The sequence below is a fragment of the Emys orbicularis genome, chromosome 9, assembly GCF_028017835.1.
Source record: "Emys orbicularis isolate rEmyOrb1 chromosome 9, rEmyOrb1.hap1, whole genome shotgun sequence".
Lineage (NCBI taxonomy): Eukaryota > Metazoa > Chordata > Testudines > Emydidae > Emys > Emys orbicularis.
The window spans coordinates 60,819,310-60,839,459 of record NC_088691.1 but is presented as its reverse complement, the minus strand read 5'-3'; the positions used below and the strand labels follow the sequence as shown (position 1 = coordinate 60,839,459).

General features: G+C 44.4%; 1 protein-coding gene across 1 annotated transcript in view; it reads right to left on the bottom strand.

Moving 5' to 3' along the window:
• Positions 1-19,198, bottom strand: part of YEATS2 (YEATS domain containing 2) — a 71,151-nt gene extending 51,953 nt beyond the window's left edge. Inside the window, exons 1-7 of the mRNA XM_065410945.1 lie at positions 19,146-19,198; positions 17,749-17,866; positions 13,525-13,622; positions 13,327-13,419; positions 9,297-9,539; positions 4,058-4,173; positions 1,788-1,949 (exon numbers count right to left, since the gene is read on the bottom strand). Of these exons, the coding sequence (XP_065267017.1) occupies positions 1,788-1,949; positions 4,058-4,173; positions 9,297-9,539; positions 13,327-13,419; positions 13,525-13,622; positions 17,749-17,848 (812 nt within the window). The 5' untranslated portion in view covers positions 17,849-17,866; positions 19,146-19,198. The remainder of the gene's footprint in view (positions 1-1,787; positions 1,950-4,057; positions 4,174-9,296; positions 9,540-13,326; positions 13,420-13,524; positions 13,623-17,748; positions 17,867-19,145) is intronic.
• Between the last annotated feature and the right edge of the window lie 952 nt (positions 19,199-20,150).

Sequence of the window (20,150 nt, the reverse complement as noted above, 5' to 3'; positions counted from 1 at the left end):
CCACAGAGACATCTTCATTGTGCATGGGGGAAGGTAAAAGAAAATGATGCCAAAATGGTGAATGTTGTGCCAGAAGAGAAAGTAGTAGAGTCAGTTCCTTAATAAATAGCTGCATGATGCCAGATGGTCAGTACCAGTGAAAATCAGTACCGTCACAAGCTGAATTTCCAATGCAGAGTTATCATTCTTTCCCTCCTACAATCTATCTAGTCATAAAAGACATTATTATAGTGTTGGTAGATAAGACCAAAGCAACATTTTGAACACCACCTTCCCTGAATACTTTTGGACCCATACTCTTGCCAGTGCAGGTTTGTCCCAGCTGAAGGGATGCACGTTAGAGAGGTTATTATAAAAGAAGAAACGATAGGAATTTATATCAGCCTGGGATTTTATTTAATTTATATCAGTCCCTGAGGTTGGGACAGATAGCCAGCCTTGCCCTCCCATCCCCTTTCAACCCTGACTGCTCAGGAGCAATGCAGTCTCAAGGATACTGGCATGTATGCAGATTTCCAGGTCATAAATCAATGATGGGAATGAGGGCTGTTAATTTATTAGTAGGGAAGGAATGTAGGGAATGAACAGTGCATGCTATTTGCCTAAACCTCATTTTCACAGCACTCTCACTGAGGGAGTGTGAAAAAAGGGAAAATAGGTGTCAGATAGTTCTTTCTAAGGGCAGGTCTACACTACAGCCGGGATCGATGCTCTGAGATCGATCCACTGGCGGACGATTTAGCAGGTCTAGTAAAGAGTAAGGTAGATGAGAAGAGTAAGGTAAGTTGACTGGAGATTTTCTCCCATCGACCCCCCATGGTGTAGACCCCGTGGTAACTCGACCTAAGGTACGTCGATTTATTCACGTAACTGGAGTTGCGTAGAGTAGGTCAACTTACCACGGTAGTGTAGACATAGCCCCAGACATGGAGAGAAGGGACAGGGAGAGGAACAGATCCTATAAAAATCCCATGTACAGTGGTTTCACACCAGTGTTTTAAAATTTGCTTAGACAAGTCCTGCAGAAGGACTGAGGCCAATGTACATCGGAGTTACTTTCCTAATCAATCTGAGTGTGTTATGCCCATAACTTAGTGGCAGAAAGTTGAGTGGAAATCTACTATGGGGGGAAAATCCTGTAGTTTACTCTGTTGACCTCAGTGGGGCAATATTTTTCAACTATGTTTTTGGGGAGGGAATGTTGACACTGCTACATTTGGCACTGTGTTTCTCTAGTGTCAACACAGCCATGCTGTTATTGTAGTCATTCCTCAAAGCATGAGGTTAAACCCAAGATTATGAGTTGGCCACAAGAGAGAGCAGGAGAAAGGCATTTGAGAAAAAAGCTCTTTACTGAAACACACAAGTATCTTTAAACAAATGGGAATTCTAAAAACTCTGGCAAAGAAAATGAACTTTTCACATTGGACTGGGTGGGCAAGAACATGTTTAGTCTGGCGTGCAGCCAAACTTGCAATGTAAGTGATGTAATGAAAATAACAGATACACAAGTCCATGCTGCTAATATGAAACACAGCATTTCAAGTTTCTCTCCAATAGAAAAGGCTCTCTTTAATCTGTTAAAACAACCTGGTATGTGTTTCGCAAGCCTGCAGCATAACAACTAGCAAGTGCTGACAAACACCTGGAGAATTAGCTAGTTAAGCCAAGTTAGAAGTTAAGCTAAAATACCAACAATGCAGCCATAAAAAGAAGGTGCTATTCTTTCTGAGAATTTCAGTATTTCAATCCTGACAAACTCAAAGACTCAAGTAGTTCTTGATTACCTGACTTCCACCAGGTCGTTAGGTTTGTAACTGGGATGAAGGAAGAACCAGACTTTCTTGACAAAATGATTTATGCTGGGTTCTCTCCGAGAGCCTCGTACATACACCATCCATTTATGGGTTGACTGATCGTTCTCCTCTCTCTTGTCAGGAGGAATATACCTGTCAGAAAAAGTAAAAATAAATAAATAAATTTACATTCCAAAAAGAGCGGAGCAAAATCTTTTGTGTAAGTTTTAGGAACAGTAAAAGGCTAATTTATGCCTATACTATTGGGAATATTTGGAGCATTTTAACTGCATCGTCCAACATTTCATCAAACCCTCCAAACCCCCTCATCCAGAAACAAATCTGAATGGCTCTTACGTACATTTATACTCTTTGCTTTAACTGCACTCCTTGGTATCTCAATATATACGTGCTACCCTTTGTGTGAAATAGCTCTTTGTAAATTTCCACCATCTAATCCTGGTTTCCTAATTGGGGGGGTTAATTTTAATCCCTCACTACTGAGAGAAATTTACCTATCAAATCCTCTGCATACAGTTTTGGAGATGTAAATCACCTTGAAGAATCTTTTTCAAATACCAGATTGGTAAGAGTCAAGCATAATATATACATAAATCTTAATTTATAATAAACTACAGGGCTTGACCCACAAAGTCAAGATCTGGACCCAGATTTCTCGTTGTTTACGGGTGTTTTTAGAACCCATCTCTAATAGTAAGAAAAACAACATCCAACATTCACCACTAATTTGATACTTTCTACTCTGGGGGGAAAAAACCTGACATGTGTACTGCTGCAGCTGGGGCTGATGGTCAGAAGTAGAGCTGTTCAAAGATTTCCAAAATGAAAACATTTTTTTCATCAAAACTCAGCCTTCAATGTTGAGAAAACAAATTTCTTTTTTAAAATTTCCCATTTTAAAAAAAATGTCTCCAGAAACTCTAGATAAAAAAAATGAGACTTTTGGTGATCCTGCTAAATGAGGTATATTCTCTCCCTTCCCCCATTTTGGGGCTGGTTTCATCCTTTTTATACTGTCAATTTTTGATTGGTCATCATAGTCACATGGGGGAATTTGCTAATCCAGAATAAAGGAATCCCATTTTTGAAAATTTCTGATTTTGGAAAAAAATATTTAACATGTTCTGGAAAATGAAAAATGGAATGGTTTTGGAAAACAATGGAATTAAAAAGAAGTTGTGAGTTGTCAAAATTTCTGTGACTGTGTTTGTTTTTTTAACTAGTTTTTGCCAGAGGTGAGCTGCACTAGCAATAGGATGCAAGGGTATTCGCACAGTGCATGCCTGCACTATGCTTAACCACACCCATTTCCAGAACTTTACTGACAAAATTAAGTGGCTTTGCAAGAGTTTTGACAGAAATGATGCTCAATCTGACACAAAAACCATGAAATTACATTTCCTTAATTTGTCTTCACCTTAATTCAATGACATTTCCAAAAATTACTATACAGCACTATGGTACTAACTAAGCCTGCATCTCTTACCATGGTGGGAAGCACGTAGTAGCTCAGTGCTACTGTCTTAGGCTAGGTCTACACTACCTGCCTGAATCGGCGGGTAGAAATCGACCTCTCGGGGATCGAATTATCGCGTCTCGTCGGGACGCGACAATTGATCCCCGAATCGACGCTCTTACTCCACCAGCGGAGGTGGGAGTAAGCGCCGTCGACGGGAAGCCGCGGAGGTCGATTTTGCCACCGTCCTTACAGCGGGGTAAGTCGGCTGCAATACGTCGAATTCAGCTACGCGAATTTGCGTATCTTAAATCGACCCCCCCCTGTAGTGAAGACGTAGCCTTAGTCCAGCTCTATCCTGGCTTCATTGAACCACATCCCATCAAATACTGACTCCTACCTTCACCAAAGCAGGGTTCTGATCCTGCAACTGGAGCCTGTGGGGTCTCAGGGGCTTCCCAGGCAGATCCTATTGCAGGATCAGGGCCTAGTGCTGCAGGTGGTGGGGCTGGAAGAACTGAAGGGGTCAAAATAATTTCTAAAAACTTAGTTTTGAAGCAAGTGCAGAATCAAACTCCACAACTGTTATTACGACAAGCACTAGCCCTGGGTCCCACAACAGCTATTGCTCACACCCCACAGCCAATAAGGAGGGACTGGACTAGGAGTGCTGGTATAGCTATCATTTGGAGTGTGCCTCAATTTTAGCTGCTTCCTAATTTTAATCCACAATTCAACTCAATGGCTAACAACTAAGACAATTAGTAAGACCTTAGATACTAACTTGGAGACGTTGCCAACCACGATTGTTTTCTTCACATAGAGCCGTGAAGTTTCATCATTTAACAGACCGGCCTTTCGCTGGCCTGTTTTATGAGAGCTTGTAACACCAGAAGTGTCCTGAAGGGCGAAAAAAGCAAAAATCAACTTTGCAAACACAGACTTCTTTGGTACTAGAAAGTAAGCTGATGTTTAAAAAGAAACCCACACAATTAAAATGAAAGACCAATAAAAAATCATTCTAAAACAGACACACTCAAATTGCTAACTGCCCATTTTCAAGTAATGTATGTATACAGCAAATAAACACTATATGGCAAAGCCGGAGTCCAGTTATCTGACATACACAATTGGTCTGGGCCAATATTTTATAATAGCAATTAATTAATTTGGATGGCCACCTCAAGATACCTTAAAGATACTTGATTTTCAGAAAGTGCTGAGCACCTGGTGTCTGAAAATCAAGCCCCTTTCAGGAGTTCCAACTTGGGCATCCAAAAATCACTAGCTGTTTTTTAAAATCTTAGCCCTGATCCCTAGAACCAAATTCTGACCCCCAGGGCCTCTACAATTACTTCAATGGAAGTGCCAGATATATGTCTGGTGGAAGAATTTGGCCCCACCCCACTTAGAATGATGGTCAATAACAACAGAGTACCAACATCCAGATAAAGCCAGTCAATATGCAGCAATCATCAGGTATAACAAAAACAACCCAAGTGACCTTGTACCAAATCTTTTATTAACTGAAGGACAAATCTACACGAGAAGGTAAGACTGTAATCAGGTCCAGGACCAGTATGTGCTTCGGTGTCATTTGCAAAGGGACTAGAGATACTTTTCTGGGCTCTGACTGGCTGAAAATGTTGCCCTGAGAATATGATAGGGCAGGGGTTCTCAACCTTTTTCTTTCTGAGGCCTCCCACAACATGCTATAAAAACTCCAGGGCCCAGCAGGGGAGGGGGGACTTGGGGCTCTGGGCCAGGGTGGGGAGCTCAGGCATAGGTGTAGTTTGACTTTTATTTTGGGTGGGCACGGGCCAGCAGGGATCGAGCAAGCTCCGCATGGCAGGGTACGTGGAGAGAGTGCCACTTCCACCCCGACTCACCTCAGGCCACCTACCAGTCTGATTTTTTTTTTTTGTGGGGGGGTTGGGGAAGGAAGAGGGAAACACAACCAAAATCTATAACTCAAAGGTGGGGGACTCAGTTCAAAAAGTTTGAAAACAGTTCAGGGTGCAGGGAGAGGGGTAGCTAGGGACTGTGTGTGGGCAGGGGGGTAGCTCAGGGTGCATGGAGAGGTGTAGCCAGGTGCTGTGTGTGGGCAGGGGGGTAGCTCAGGGTGCAGGGGAGTAGCTCAGGGTGCGGGGGGGGGGGTGTAGCTAGGGGCTGTGTGCTGGGAGGGCTCTCTTGTGGTCCCTGCTCCCCGAGGGCTCTGCCAACCACAGGTCCTCCACGCCTGTGGCTCTTACTGGCTGCGTGAGCAAAGGGGGCGGGAGCTGAGGAACAGCTTCAACCCCCTGCACCAGCAGTAACAGGAGACAAGGGAATGCCGCAGCTGCCTGCTCCATGGCACCCAGCCAGAGCAGCAGCTATCCCACACTGCCCGGCTCTGGCTTCCTGCCTCCGACCTGGCCAGGGGGCAGAGAGAGAAGGAGGTGGAGGGGAGCATGGGGGGGGAGGGGGGGATGTGTGTGGAGCTGCCCTGCTCTTGCAGTGTTTTTCTTTTTTTGGCGGGGGTGGGGGTGGGGGGGAGAGAAACATCCCCATGCCTCCCAACTCTGCCCATGGGCTCAGAGCTTCTGCTCTGTGGGGAGCACCGAGGTTCCAGCCCCGCTGCTCCTGGCTTCAGCCCTGCGGGACGTGCTGGGGATCAGACTCTGGGTTTTAGCCGCAGGGCCCCACAGCCCCCTTGAAAGGGCTCACGGGCTCCCCTGTTGAGAACCGCTGTGGTAGGGTCTTCAGTAATCTGACAAACCACATGTCTGCAATAAAAATGGATTCTGTGCCGAGTTTACTGGAGAACAGACCAGTGATCCCAGAGATCCTGTCATGGAAAGTAAGGGGCTTACTGCAGCCTAATTGGGGGGCACTCAGTCACCATCTGGCTACTCTCTGGCAGTCAGTAACTCTCCAAAACAGGGCTGGGGCCCTGCTACTTGACTGGTGGTGCTGGTCTGCCTCCCTGCATGCTCAGCATACTACTCCATTCCACTGGGCATTATTCAACTTCATGTGCGATACAGAATCAGTTATTTCCATCACTGGTTACTGCTACTCGCCAAACTGCAGAATTCAATTATCTTCAATGGGTCAACCCATCACTGGTATGGATTAATAAGATTCTGCTCTAATAGTAACTACATGGCTCTGATTTTTTTCCTGCTGGAAATGGAGAGACTCTTTACATGACTCTTCTGGCGGATCTGGATCATTTCTATTAGTCTATATGTTATTAAACCATCATGCCTTGGTTTAGGCAATGCTGTGCAATGGTTAGGGCCGGGGAGTGGGAGAGGGGAATACCAGGAATCAAGACTCCTAAGTTTCTTTGCCAGCTATGCAACCAATTCATTGTGAGGCACTGAGCAAGTCTGAGAACTCCCTTCTGTAAAATGGGTGCAGTAATAAGTACTGCCTGCTTCGCAGGTATGATGTAAGTCTTAGTTCTTATTTGAAAAAGGGCTGCGAGATCCTCAGGTGAAAAGATGCTATTGATTCTTCATAAGCTTAAGTCCAGGAATTTATAAAAGAGTTGAACATTTTCCTGGGAACAGTGGGAAAAAAACAGATCCCACCCTGCTGGCAGCATTCTGGCTTCAGCCAGAAAGGAAATGGATGGCAAGTTAGGCTAATTATGAATTCCTAGAGGAGCAGCTGGGTACAAACAAGAAGATTCCCCTTTCTCCTGTGCAGGGCTGTTAACTGGGGCTGCTTACGAGGAATCTGTTTCTCTGGAGGAGAAGGGACCGTTTGCTACTGTTCAGAGAAGAGTTAATTTGTTAACTTGCAACCCCAGAAGCAAGGGAATTAATTTGTTTCTATTCCTCTGAAGGAAGTGAGCTGACAACTGACCACATTGAAAACAGGGAACAATTAGTGCTTGTTATAGGAAAGGGAGCTTTTTCCCCCTTCCCTCCCTTCCTGAGGGAAGGAGATGATTTTGCTTTAACACCTTCAGGATGATTTAATCAATGAAGACCCCCTGCCAGTTAGTATCATATTATCTGAAGGGGGTGCTGAGCAGACCAAACCTCAGATACAGTAGATGAAATCTTCAGAATTGCTGTAAGTAATGCAATTCCCATAGCAGCTAGCAGCCAGGCAGCTGCACCACTGACAGACACAACCAAAACAATGAGGGTCCCAGCAATGTGCCAACAGAAAGCCACCGACTGGCAAGACAACTTGGATGCTCACTTGGATACAACACTGCTGGGAGCCACAAACTTCCCCCTCCCTCTCAGGGCTTGTCTTCACTGCACAGTTAACTCAAGTGTTGCCACTAACTTGAGTTCCGTTCACAAACAAACCTTCTAGCTTGAGTGTGATGGTGCTTTTAAATCAAACTGGCTGACTCCTCTCCCTGCCCCCTGAGCTATCCCCCTGCCCGCATACAGCCCCTAGCTATCCCCTCCCTACTCCCTGAGCTACCCCTGTGCCTACACACCGCCCCTAGCTATCCCCTTCCTACTCCTGAGCTACCCCTGTGCCTGCACACCGCCCTTAGGTACCCCTCTCCCTGCACCCTGAGCTGTTTTCAAACTTTTTGAGCTGAGCCCCCCACCTTTGAGTTATAAATTTTGGTTGCAGCCCCACCCCCAACAAAGACTGGTAGGTGACCTGCTGAGGTGAGTCGGGGGTGGAGGTGGCGCTCTCTCCACATATCCTGCCATGCGGAGCTGGCTCGATCCCCGCTGGCCTGTGCCCACCCAAAATAAAAGTCAAACTAGACCTATGCCTGAGCTCCTCCCCACCCCAGAGCCCCCCGTTCCCCGCTGGGCTCTGGAGTTTTTATAGCATGATGTGGGGGGGTATCAGAAAGAAAAAGGTTGCAAACCCCTGCCTTAGAGAACATGTGCTAACTGGATCTGTAGCCTAACTCAGTGGTTCTCAACCTTTCCAGGCTACTGTACCCCTTCAAGGAGGCTGATTTGTCTTGCATACCCCAAGTTTCACCTCAATTAAAAACTATTTGCTTATAAAAATCAGACATAAAAATACAAAAGCGTCACAACCACACTATTACTGAAAAATTGCTGACTTTCCTGTTTTTACCATATAATTATAAAATAAATTGATTTGGAATATGAATATTGTACTTACATTTCAATGTGATACTTGAGCCTGTTTTTCACTTGTGAACCTTGTCTGAAGCCTGAACCCAGGCAGCGGGGCTGAAGCATGTGACTTAGCTTCACGGGGCCCTCTCTGGCATGCAACCCTGGGGCCTCGTGGGTCAATTACCTGCTTGCCACCCCTATTGCTGGCCCTGCACTTGTGACCTCCCTTAAACCCAGCCCTCGACCCCTGTGGGGGCTGTAACCCCCAGGTTGCGAAACACCATCTAGATGAGTTGGGTACCCCATGGAAGATCTTTGAGTACTCCCAGGGGCACATGTACCCCGGTTGAGAACCACTGGTCTAACTTATTAGCTGCCAATCCGATCACTCTGCGCAGTTCAAGCATTATTTTGCAGCGAGGCCGCTCTCACTGGAACTAGACTAACTTGAGAGGAGTTAACTCGAGTTAACTCTGCAGTGAAGCCCTATCCTCAGTGAGTCTGCACCATCAGCTAAAGGCAACAGAACAAGTTGCTGGTGGGGCATGGAAGGACCCCCAGGGTATGTCTACACCATGATAAAAAAATCTTCCCTACTGAGTGTCAGCGCTCGGGTCAGCTGACGCAGGCTCAGAGGGCTCGAGCTGCAGGGCTATAAAATTGCAGTATTGACATTTGGGAAGAAGCCTGGGCACCGAGACCCGGGCTCCAGTCCCAGCATCTACACTGCAAGTTTATAGCCCTGCAGCCTGCCAACCTGTCAGCTGACCCAAGCCAGCCATGGGTTTTTATTGCAATGTAGACATATTCCCAGAGAGCAGGGTTGAGAAAAATATACTCCTCACTCTGCTCCCCTGCCGACGCTGGCACAGGCACCCCCAGTAGTTGGGAAGGAATTTCTGGGACCACACACACCTTCTGTCCTTCTGCCCACCCCCCCTTTTCACAGCTTTACGTTACCCTTCCAGTATTTCTGCTTGGTCTCTGATCCAGGTTGTTTGCCAATCGCTCTTCCATGTCCAGATTGCCATTGTCTTTCTCCAGGAGGAAGTCATTGTGCTGAGATAATGAGTCACTTTCTGAATGGTTAGCAGATGGCGTTTCTGATCCATGATTAGCAGGAGATGAGGATCTGGATGGCGATTCCAAGAACTTCTTGATTGAAGGATGATTAAAAACCATAGAGTCACATGTCTTGGCTCCCTGCAATAATAAAGTCCAGGCAGATCCATTATTTTTTCCAGCTCAAATAAAACTGGGCCTAGGCCAGAAAATAAGAGCAGAGTATCAGCATAAAGAAACAAAGAACCACTATTTAATCACAGGTAAAGCATGCACCACAGATATTGAAAAACTGACTACTGCTCAAGGAAAGAGGGCCAAAATAACCTTCTCCAACACTACAGATGCCTTGGTCCCCCCAAAAAATAAAAATAAAAAAATAAAAAAAATATCTATCTGGTCCCTGAACTGAGCACTGCAACGTACCCAGACTACTTTGCAGGATGACATTAAACCAAGACTGGCTTCTTTAGGCTTGCAGGCATGTACTTTCTCATAACACAGGTGGTAACGTCACACCGTGTATGCTGCTCAATTCCTGTGGTCAGGCAGGGTATTTAAATGCATTAGACTCCTATTTTTCATACAACTGGCATTCTGCAAACGACTAAGAGACAAGCTGCATGCATCAGTGCCCTGCCTGCTCACGGAATGTAATCAGAGGGTCACGAGTCACATGCTTGCTCATGCCTGCAAACCAAACCAGGCATACTAGATCTCATCTTAGACCTACCTTCCTTAACAGAGTCCCTTTATAGGTGACCTGCAAAGGACAACAATGGGTTAATGCCCCTCTTTTGGCTTTTTTATTATGTATAAAGGCAGCCTAGGAGGTTTTTTCCTGCTTGCATTTAACTTTAAGCATATAAATCTGCCTCATCAAGGAGGTCTCCTTGGAAAAGAGAGAGAACTGGAGTAATAACTTTCTCAGCCCTGAACTGAAGAGGTGGGGGTTTTGAATCTTTGGGGGATAGGATTTTCCACAGTGCGTAAGGGCAATGTTTTCGAAAAATCCCATGGCTAATAAAGCTCTTTCCTCCCAACTGTTTGTTAGGCAATTGCGTTAAATAGAATCATAGAATATTAGGTTTGGAAGAGACCTCAGGAGGTCATCTAGTCCAACCCCCTGCTCAAAGCAGGACCAACACCAACTAAATCATCCCAGCCAGGGCTTTGTCAAGCTGGGCCTTAAAAACCTCTAAGGACAGAGATTCCACCACCTCCCTAGGTAACCCATTCCAGTGCTTCACCACCCTCTTAATGAAATAGTGTTTCCTAATATCCATCCTAGATCTCCCACACTGCAACCTGAGACCATTGCTTCTTGTTCTGTCATCTGCCACCACTGAGAACAGCTGAGCTCTATCCTCTTTGGAACCCTCCTTCAGGTAGTTGAAGGCTGCTATCAAAAGCCTCTTCACTCTTCATTTCTGCAGACTAAACAAGCCCAGTTCCCTCAGCCTCTCCTCATAAGTCATGTGCCCCAGCCCCCTAATCATTTTCGTTGCCCTCTGCTGGACTCTCTCTCCAATTTGTCCACATCCCTTCTGTAGTGGGGGGACCAAAACTGGACGCAATACTCCAGATGTAGCCTCACCAGTGCCGAATAGAGGGGAATAATCACTTCCCTCAAATACTCACTAATTAAAACAAACTTTTTAGACAGTCTGGCCATGTCTACACTAGCGAGTTTACAGCGACACAGCTATACCGATGCAGCTGTAAAAGCGTTCGTGTAGCCGCTGTATGCCGATGGGTGAGATCTCTCCCGTCGACACAATTAAACCACCTCCAAAGAGCATCAGTAGCTATGTCGGTGGGAGAGATAACTCCTGCCAACAGAGGACTGTCCACACTGGTGCTTCTGTCACTGTAACTTATGTCGCTCCGAAGGGTGTTTTATTCACTCCTCTGAGCAACTAAGTTACACAGACAAAAGTGCTAGTGTAGAAATTGCCTCTGACTGGCAATCTCTTCCCCTCCTGAACCCTGAGCTTTGACTTCCTTGGTATTTGCGATGTAATAATCCTACTATTTCTCCAGTTACCCATAAAATATTCCATGAAAAAACTTTTGGGCCTTCTCTGTGCATCAAAAGAGCAAATAACCAAAAACCCGTTTTGTTTGTTCTCCTCTAAGCAAACAGATTATACTAATTTTCAGGAAAAAAAGTTAAGTAAATAACTGAAACCATATTTAATTATAAACTTCAAAACCCATCTGTACTGCAGTAAGTTCACATGGTCAGAAAAGCTGGGTTTTGTTTTTAAATTACAGCAGATCAAGCATCTTGTAAACACAACTTGCTGGAAGTTCATAGGTATTTAAAAAGTGAACACAATGAATTAAACTACAACAGACTGACACACTTTACTAGACATGAAAGTGAAACTATGGTAGCTGCCGATAAAACCAAACTGGTATTAACCCTTACTTAAAAACATTGCATGGATGGCAAAAAAAAAATCTATCAGCCTTGTAAAATTAAAGGAGCTTTGGTCTAGCCAACATGCAAATTAGACCCGTTGAACAAAACTCGAATTCAATCAGAAATGTACCCGAACTTCAGCACCCAGCACAAACTCAAAAGCTGTAGAAAAAAACAGGGACAATAGCTGTACTTTTGTGAAGATTTCTTAAGAATAAGAGCAACTTTTGAAGTGAACGTAATATGTGTGAAGCATGTAAGACTCACAGATAAATTGGGGGGGAAAACTCTCCATCTGAAAGAGCAGATACAGAAACTGATAGAGCAGGTACAGAAAGCAGGAGGGGGACAGTACAAACCCCTTGCTAATGTGCCTTCCTGTGGTACTAGAGGGAGCACTTGAAGATCAGAAGTAGCTCAGTCATTAAGAATAGTCAACACAGAAATCCAGAAAAAACATTCCTCCCATCACCACCAGATTCTCTGTCCATACCAGTTGACCAACATGTGTTTGAAGAGGCAAAAAGTAAGTTAAGATTTTAAAAAGAAAACTTAAAAAAGCCTTGTGAAAGTGCTAATAGGATACTAGTGTAACACAAGAAACCCCTGCTGAGTAGAACCATGCATCTGAGTATTCTCTAGGCAGGTAAGGTAAACCCATGGCTTCCATCCACATGCCTGAAGTTTGACACAGCAGTTCCATTTTTTATTAGAACTCAGATCAAAATATTAGCAATTTAAAGGTGAACTGCAAGTCAAAAACAAAACTTGTGCCTGGGTTTAACTCATGTCCTGACACTCCAACTTGCTAGACCATAGGGGCACATAGCATGGGTTTTAACTAGCTGTTTCTAAATTCATTTTCTCCCATTTATTACATCTCCTTGGTACTCCCTGGTTCACTGCAGGTATTATTCTGTGAAGTCATAAATACAGTGGGCTCCATGTGTGAAAGGAAGGATGGTTTTGAAGTTAAGGCACTGACTGGGACTCAGGAGATCTGGGTTTCTGTTCCCAAGTCTCCCAGATTCCCTGTGTGACCTTGGATAAATCATTAATCCCTCTTCTACCTCAGTTCTCATCTGTAAAATGGGATAATACTGTCCTACTCTAAAGAGTGCTGCACAGATAAATTCATTAATCGTTGCGAAGTCCTGTGTACTAATACAGTGGTGATGAGCACTGTAGAAAAGACACTAAATTTCAGAAAATAAAACAAGGGTGGTGATGGTTTTTCAGGGAGAGGAGGCAACAGCGTTTCTGGAATGAAAGAATTTAACAACGTAGTTAAAATCTGTCTGTGCTGAATGCCCCTGCAGCCCGTTTTGTGGCAGCACAAGTTGTGTGCAATTCAGTTACCACGTTTGTTTTGCAGTTCAGCTTTCAAGCATTTACGACTGTACCACAAAAGCAAAACAGGAAAGCTACACAGCGGCTAAACTATGCAGTCTAACTTTGCAAATATTCTCCAGTCTTATTGTTCCAAAAATAAATTTTTACCTCTCCAACTTTAAGGAGACCAGCAGAAGCATAATAGTTAGCCACAATGCAGGCACGAAGCTTATCCATCATCCTCCTTGCCTCAAGCAGGCGCTATAAAAAGAAGAGAAACTGTATTATAAAGTACTGCAATTGCAGCACTTTTCAATACTTCCTGATCCTCTAACTTCTCTCTTTTTAAGAGAGAGACCTTTATACCTGATCTATGACTTCAATCTCATGTTCCTTATTCTTCATTTCAACAGCAAACTGCTCTTTAATAATTGTCTCAATCTTCTGTACAGCAGCATCTCGAGCTGTTCAAAAAAGCACATTAAAATAAAAGGGTAGTTCAATCCTAAAGGTTCTACGTGAAAAGAAATGTTAAAGAAGGAAAAATAAAGGTTACGGTAACTGAGCACAACACAATGGAAGGGATCTCTAGCACTGAGTGCCAATTTGTTTTTATTTCTGGTCTGCACCAGAACATAATTTCTCTTAAAATAGGTATATAAGTTGGTTTTTACGAGGTTTTTTTTATTCTTGTAAGCACTGAGGTGGGAGACCAGTCGAGACATTGTTTACTATTAGATCTGAAAAGAAGTAAATATTAAAAGAGAAAAAAATGCCACCCACACTGCAACATAGCCATTAGAATACAACAAACATATGCATCAATATGCAAACACAATACAGAGAGGATGAGGGGGCAGAACCACACACACACACACCAAAAAGGAAGTCTATAGATGGGAAAGGGAAGGCTGTATCCTACTATGATAAACAGCAGGGGTGCCCAACCTTCGGCCCACCAGAACATTTCATAAGGCCCATGGCCTGCTTCAACATAATATATTAACGGCTGATTTATTAGCATTTCTTGTCGTGTATATATCATTTTAGTTTACACAAGGAAGTATCAAAAAATGCAATAAAGAATGGGTTTAATAAAAAAAAAGTGTCATGTTTCATATAAGCACAAGCCTGTAAATAACAACACTCTGCGTTCACAGCTCAGCTGTAGACTAACCAGACCACTTAAACATATATTTCTTTAGTGATTGTTGCTACAAAAATTCAGGAAGACACCTTCAGACATGCACAGGTTAGCTGTAGTCTGCCACAGATGCAATACTTTTGATTGGCAGGTAAATGCAGATGATGAGTGAAAATGCCTCCAACAAAAAAAACGGACAGTGAATGTTGAATGTCATGTTTTTCAAGGTAAGTGGACCGATCAATTCTTTTTTGTCCTCATCAAGGCAAATTATTATGTCTCATTTATAAACAAACAGTTGCCGTGTGGAAGGAATATAACATCAAGAGACACTATGACACAAAACACAGGGAAAAGTATGATGCACCACGAACTGCAAAGATCATGTCTTTGAAAAAAGAGATTGGAAGTTTACAGCAAATGCTAAGAATACAAGAAGAAGAAAAAGCAGCAGCAGTGAAGGCAAGCTACCATATTGTGTATTTACTGGGCCCTAAATGTAAATCTTTTTCTGACAGGGAGTTCATAAAAAATTGTATGAATGTGGTTATGGAGGAAATGTGTCCTGACAAAAGGAACCTTATTGAAGCGGTAAGTCTGTCTTGCCAGATTTTTACTTGAAGAATAGAAGATATTGGTGAAGATTTAAAATAATGGCTCTGTGAGAAAATCCAAAATTGTGAGATTTTTTTCAATGGCTTTGGATGAAAGCAATGACATTACTGACGGTGCTAATTTTCATTCGTGGAATAGACAAGGCATTTCAAGTCACTGAGGAGTTTGCGGCGCTCCAGACACTTCATGGGAAAACTACTGGTGAAGACTTGTTTTGGAGATTTGCCCATACTATTAGGGAACTTGGTCTGTCTTGGAATCAACTTGCTGCAATAACAACGGACAGCACTAAGAACATGGTAAGCAACAAGATTGGACTGATTGGGCTGGTGTATAAGGCTGGTGATTAGTGTAACGCTGAAAGGACAATGGTGTTGCATTGTATTATTCACCATGATGCTCTGTGTGGAAAACTTCTGAACTTGGAAAATGTAATGACAACCATGGTGGCCATTGTAAACTCGATTAGAGCACCTGGGTTGAATCACTGCTCATTTCAAACATTCCCGAAGAAAACTGAGTCAGAATACGAGGATGTGATGTACTATAGTGAGGTACATTGGCTTAATCATGGAAATGTGCTCAAACTTTTCTTCACCTTGCAGAATGAAATCAGTATTTTCAGGAATGAAAAGTCTAAAAATGTATCTGAACTCTCAGATCCAGTGTAGTTGTGGGATTTGGCAACTCTAAAAGATTTAACAAGCCATTTGAATTATCTCAATTTGAAATTGCAAGGTAAAAAAAGGCTTGTTTCCCATTATACTCAGATGTGAAAGCCTTTCAAGCAAAACCAAAACTCTTGTGACAACACTCAGAGAGAGGAACACTGTCTCACTTTCCTTCCTGTGAAAAACTTAGTCACGATGAAAACATTAGTGTTCCGGTTCCGTGTGCCCGAATGGTAAAATTACTGGACCTCCTGGATGAGAATTTTGAGGCCAGATTTTCCGAATTCAAGTCACACAGAAGTGATGTTCGACTATTTGAAAATCCTTTTGTTGCTAATGTGGATAATATCCCTGCCTCTCTGCAAATGGAACTGATTGAACTGCAGTTTAACGGACATGTTTCACAAAAAGAAACTGGTGAAGTTTTACTCACTACTGCCCAATGATCAGTTAGAACGATAGTTCACTGTGAAGCCAGAGACCCACTCAAACACCTTAATCTCTAGTATGGCATCAGATGCTCGGTATCACAGTAAGACATCCATGTCAAAGTAATTTAACTTTGGATATAAAGGGCAGCGTAGTCTTTCATTAATGCAAGTCCCAGCATAGCATCATCTAATTTTTGCAAAGCCTCAAATACTAAGAGTTACTCTCCTTGAAACTGAAAGTTAGAGACGTCAGCCACAATGGTGATTGAGTCCATCAAGGAAATACGGTGCCCACAAATTGGGCTGTTGTGATCTCCTTACAGGTGCCCTTAACTCCAGCTACATCAGCCTACAACTCAGTTTCTGCAATATGTTACAAACGGAACACGGCACTCTTGCCTGGCTGGAAAATTAAACTACCTTTTCGGGAAAAGTAACTGGGTTCAAGTTAACTGACAGTAGCTGAAAGTCCAGATCAATCTCTCCTCCTCCCACTCACCCAAACTTCGGATCAGAACATTCAAACTTTGTCTACATTCAAAGCTGCACTAGTTTAATGTAAATCCATTTAAAACCCAACTTAGTTAACCCAGGGCACACAAACATTCCTAAACTGACTTCAACTGACACTGATTGCTTACCAAATTAAGCTAAAAATCAATATAAGCCAGGCTTAAATAGATTTAGGAGACTGTCCACCCAGGGGTTTGCACCAGTTTAACAAAGTAGACCAGACCTGACAAGTACATTCAAACTAAATCTCTGCCTCAGGCATGCCCAGTAGTGCACTTCCCCCTAGTCTCACCTCCAAGGCATTACTTATATAGCTGTCAACATCTGCCCCCCCTCCCGGCAGCTCAGTTCTGTTGCTCTGCTCCAGCTCCTTAGCTTCCTCATATCCCAGAGACAGTTCTGTTCCTTCTGCTCTACTTCCACTCATCCCTTCTGATCCCCTGCCCTCCCACTAGCAGCTCAGAGCTGCTATGCCTGATGCCGCTCAGCCCACTCCACATCCTGTGACATTCACCTGCCCAGAGAACACTTCAACTTGTCCAGAGCTGCCAGGCAGTAGGATTGTTCCCAAATTGAGCATTTTCCATTGTGCTGAATGAAAACCCATTCACCCTGTTGCTTCCTCTCTACTCTCCACTGTATTCTTCCATCCATCCAGCTTTCCTCCATCAATTTTACCTTCCTTCCCTGTCTGCCTCTTTCTCGCAAGTCTCTCTCCCCTACTCTGCTTCTCCAAGTTTCACTTCATTGGCTTCACCTGCCCAAAATTATGATCATTTGTCTCCCCTTCTGCAAGAGTCAGACCTCTAAACATTGGCAACAACCTTCTCTTCCCAGCTATGGTTTGCTGCCCAATTACATCCTGTGAGCTTATGCATTGTCTGTCAGCACTGCCTTGTTTCTTTACTTAGGCCTGGTCTACACCTAAAACTTAGGTCAATCTAGCTACATCACTCAGTGGTGCAAAAAAATATACACCCCTCAGAGATGTAGCAAAGCCGACATAAGCCCCAGTACAGATAGCACTAAGCCGACAGAATTCTCCCAGATTCTGTGCATTCATTACTTGCTTCCTTATCATCTGTAGTCACTATAACTCTAATGTAATGCTAGTTCGTCGGCTCAGCTAATAGAGCTCAATGCCTGCAGTTTTCCATAGGGTACAGTATATGGAGAGTTTTATCTTCCATAAGATTCCATGACAGGCAGTTCCTACCTGACTGTTCTGCTGCTTTGTGACGTTTATTTGGATGTGTGACTGAAATCTCCTCATAGTCCGGGTCCTTCTCCTCAATCACTCTCTTGATTCCAGACATGGTAGTTTGACTGCTTCGCTGAAAGGAGAAAAAAAGAATCCCATTGACACTCGAACTGACTTCAGGCCTCTAAAGCCACATGATTTAAAAGGGGAAGTCTGCCCTACAAACAGTAAGAGAGGAAAGGCTATGTTTTGAATGGCTGTTTCCCTTATTGCTCCTAGTTGTGATTTATCAAACTGCTCAGCTGGTCCCAAAACTCTGCATCGTTCCTGTTCCAATTTTGTTACGCACCGCTATACAATCCAAGAGTGCAGCTCCAGATTTGTTTCTCTCTACAAACACAGGCAGTAATACCTTTTAAAAGTAAATTTTATACTGAGATGGCAGGCCAGAAAGCGGACGTTATCTATCTTGCCACTGAACAGCTACAGCAATTCAAGATAGCTCATCCCTCACCTGGAGGAAACATCTTTACAGGTGAGAGTGGAGCTCACTTTCCATGCTGTTTTTTTCTTGGCACCTTTGCCAAGACTGCTAACAAAGAAGCCAGTTGTCATGGACTTGCAATAGGGACATTTGCCCAGTCAGACGTAATCTGAGACCACCAACTTTTCTCCCACAAGCTAGTGAGGGATGTTCGCTACCAACTAAAGTGAAGGCACCAAATCCTGTTTCTAGTCCTCTGAATCATCCAATCCCTTATCACTGGAGTGTCTCCTTCTTCAGTGTTTAAAGAAGATCCAAATTTGTCTGCATTAACTGATTAATACCCAATTCTAGTAAAGCTAGGATTCTCATCAGCATGTCAGTTGTCATCCCCTTTCTTTATCACTTAATTATTATACAGTAATTTGTTCAACGCAAATTGATTCATTCTTTGGTATCAACAAACTGGGCAAGCATAATTGTGAATCCGCTGAGGTCCAAATAAGCAACAAAGATCAAAAAAGAGCAACACCAGTAGAAAAAGCTAGGAAAGTTATACAGGTATGGGGGGGGGGGGTGAATTTAAGCCACCTCAGATATACAAGTATAACTCTCTAATTTGATACTTTTATTCCAGAATGAGAATGCCTTTTTCCAGTTTCACTTATGTTGCTTTGGATGGGGCTTAAACTAAGCCCAAAAAAGCCATTCTTATTCCAGAATAAGAGAGTTCACAAGGTGAGTTATACTTGTATAACTAGAAAAGTTTCCCATGTAAACAAGCCATTAGACATCTGAAATTAAATCTACAGGAAAAAATGATAGGACAGCATGTATGCTTGTGTCAGCTGTAACTAAGTCTAAAATGAGTGCCCTTTCACAATCAGGTACAGTTGAGAAACATTTTGCATGTGCTTTTATTTTTTACCTTTGAGATAGCAGGAATGTAAAATCTGGTTTCCCCTGCCTTTGCTAGGGAACGTGTGGGAGATGTCCAATGTTGATTTTAAACTCTCTGCCCTTTTTCAAGGAGTGGAGTGTTGAATCTCGAACAGATGTCCCCTTTGTTGCCGCAGTTAAACGGACATTAACAAAAGCCGTTTTAAACAGTCAGAATAAAAGTTATTTTCTTTCAATTCCTCAGCTTTCAACTGTGATTTGTGTTACCACTAGTCTTCCAGGTGCCTTTAGAGGTTGCAGGGTAGACAAGACCTGAATTTGAAGTGAGAAAGGGAAAAAAATTCTTAGGTGATCTTTATGTGGAAAGAGCGAGGGCCCCACGAGGTTACCCGGACCCCTGGATTTGGGGAGAACATGGCTACTTGCAAACAGGGCATGACCCTCCCCCGCCACTCACGTCGCCCGTTGAGGAGGCAAACGTGCCACCTTTGTGTCTCCTGGCTGCGGGGCGGCATGGGGTGCCCAAGGGCTCGCACATCCCCCCAGCTGCACGTACCGCAACCCCCCTGTCCGTTCAGGGACCCGACCCGCGTCCGACCCAGACTCAGGGGGGAGCTAGCTCTGCTCCAGCCAGCGCGGCACAGCCGCAGCCCCAGGGCAAGAAGGGACGGGAGCCGCGGCGCCCCCTGGTGCAGGACAGCGGCCCGGGGGCTATTGCCCCTGCAGAGCCTGCACGGGGGGCAGGGCGCCGGGCAGGCCCCGCCTGCTGCCCCCGAGCCATGCGGCCGCCCCCGCATTGTCCCCTTGCCGTGCTACCCCAGCCCCGCGCCGCAGCCTCGCCGCCTACCGGGGTCCGCTGCTCGCCCCGCCCGGCCCCGAGCGCTCAGCGCGGCCCCCGGCCGCCCTGTGCAGCAGCCGCCGCAGCGAGCGCCGCCATCGGCCCAGCGACCTGCTCAGCTCGGCTCGGCTCCGGCTGCCCGTCACTGCGAGGGGCGGGAGCCGCGCAGGCGGACGGCGGCGAAGGGGCGGGGCG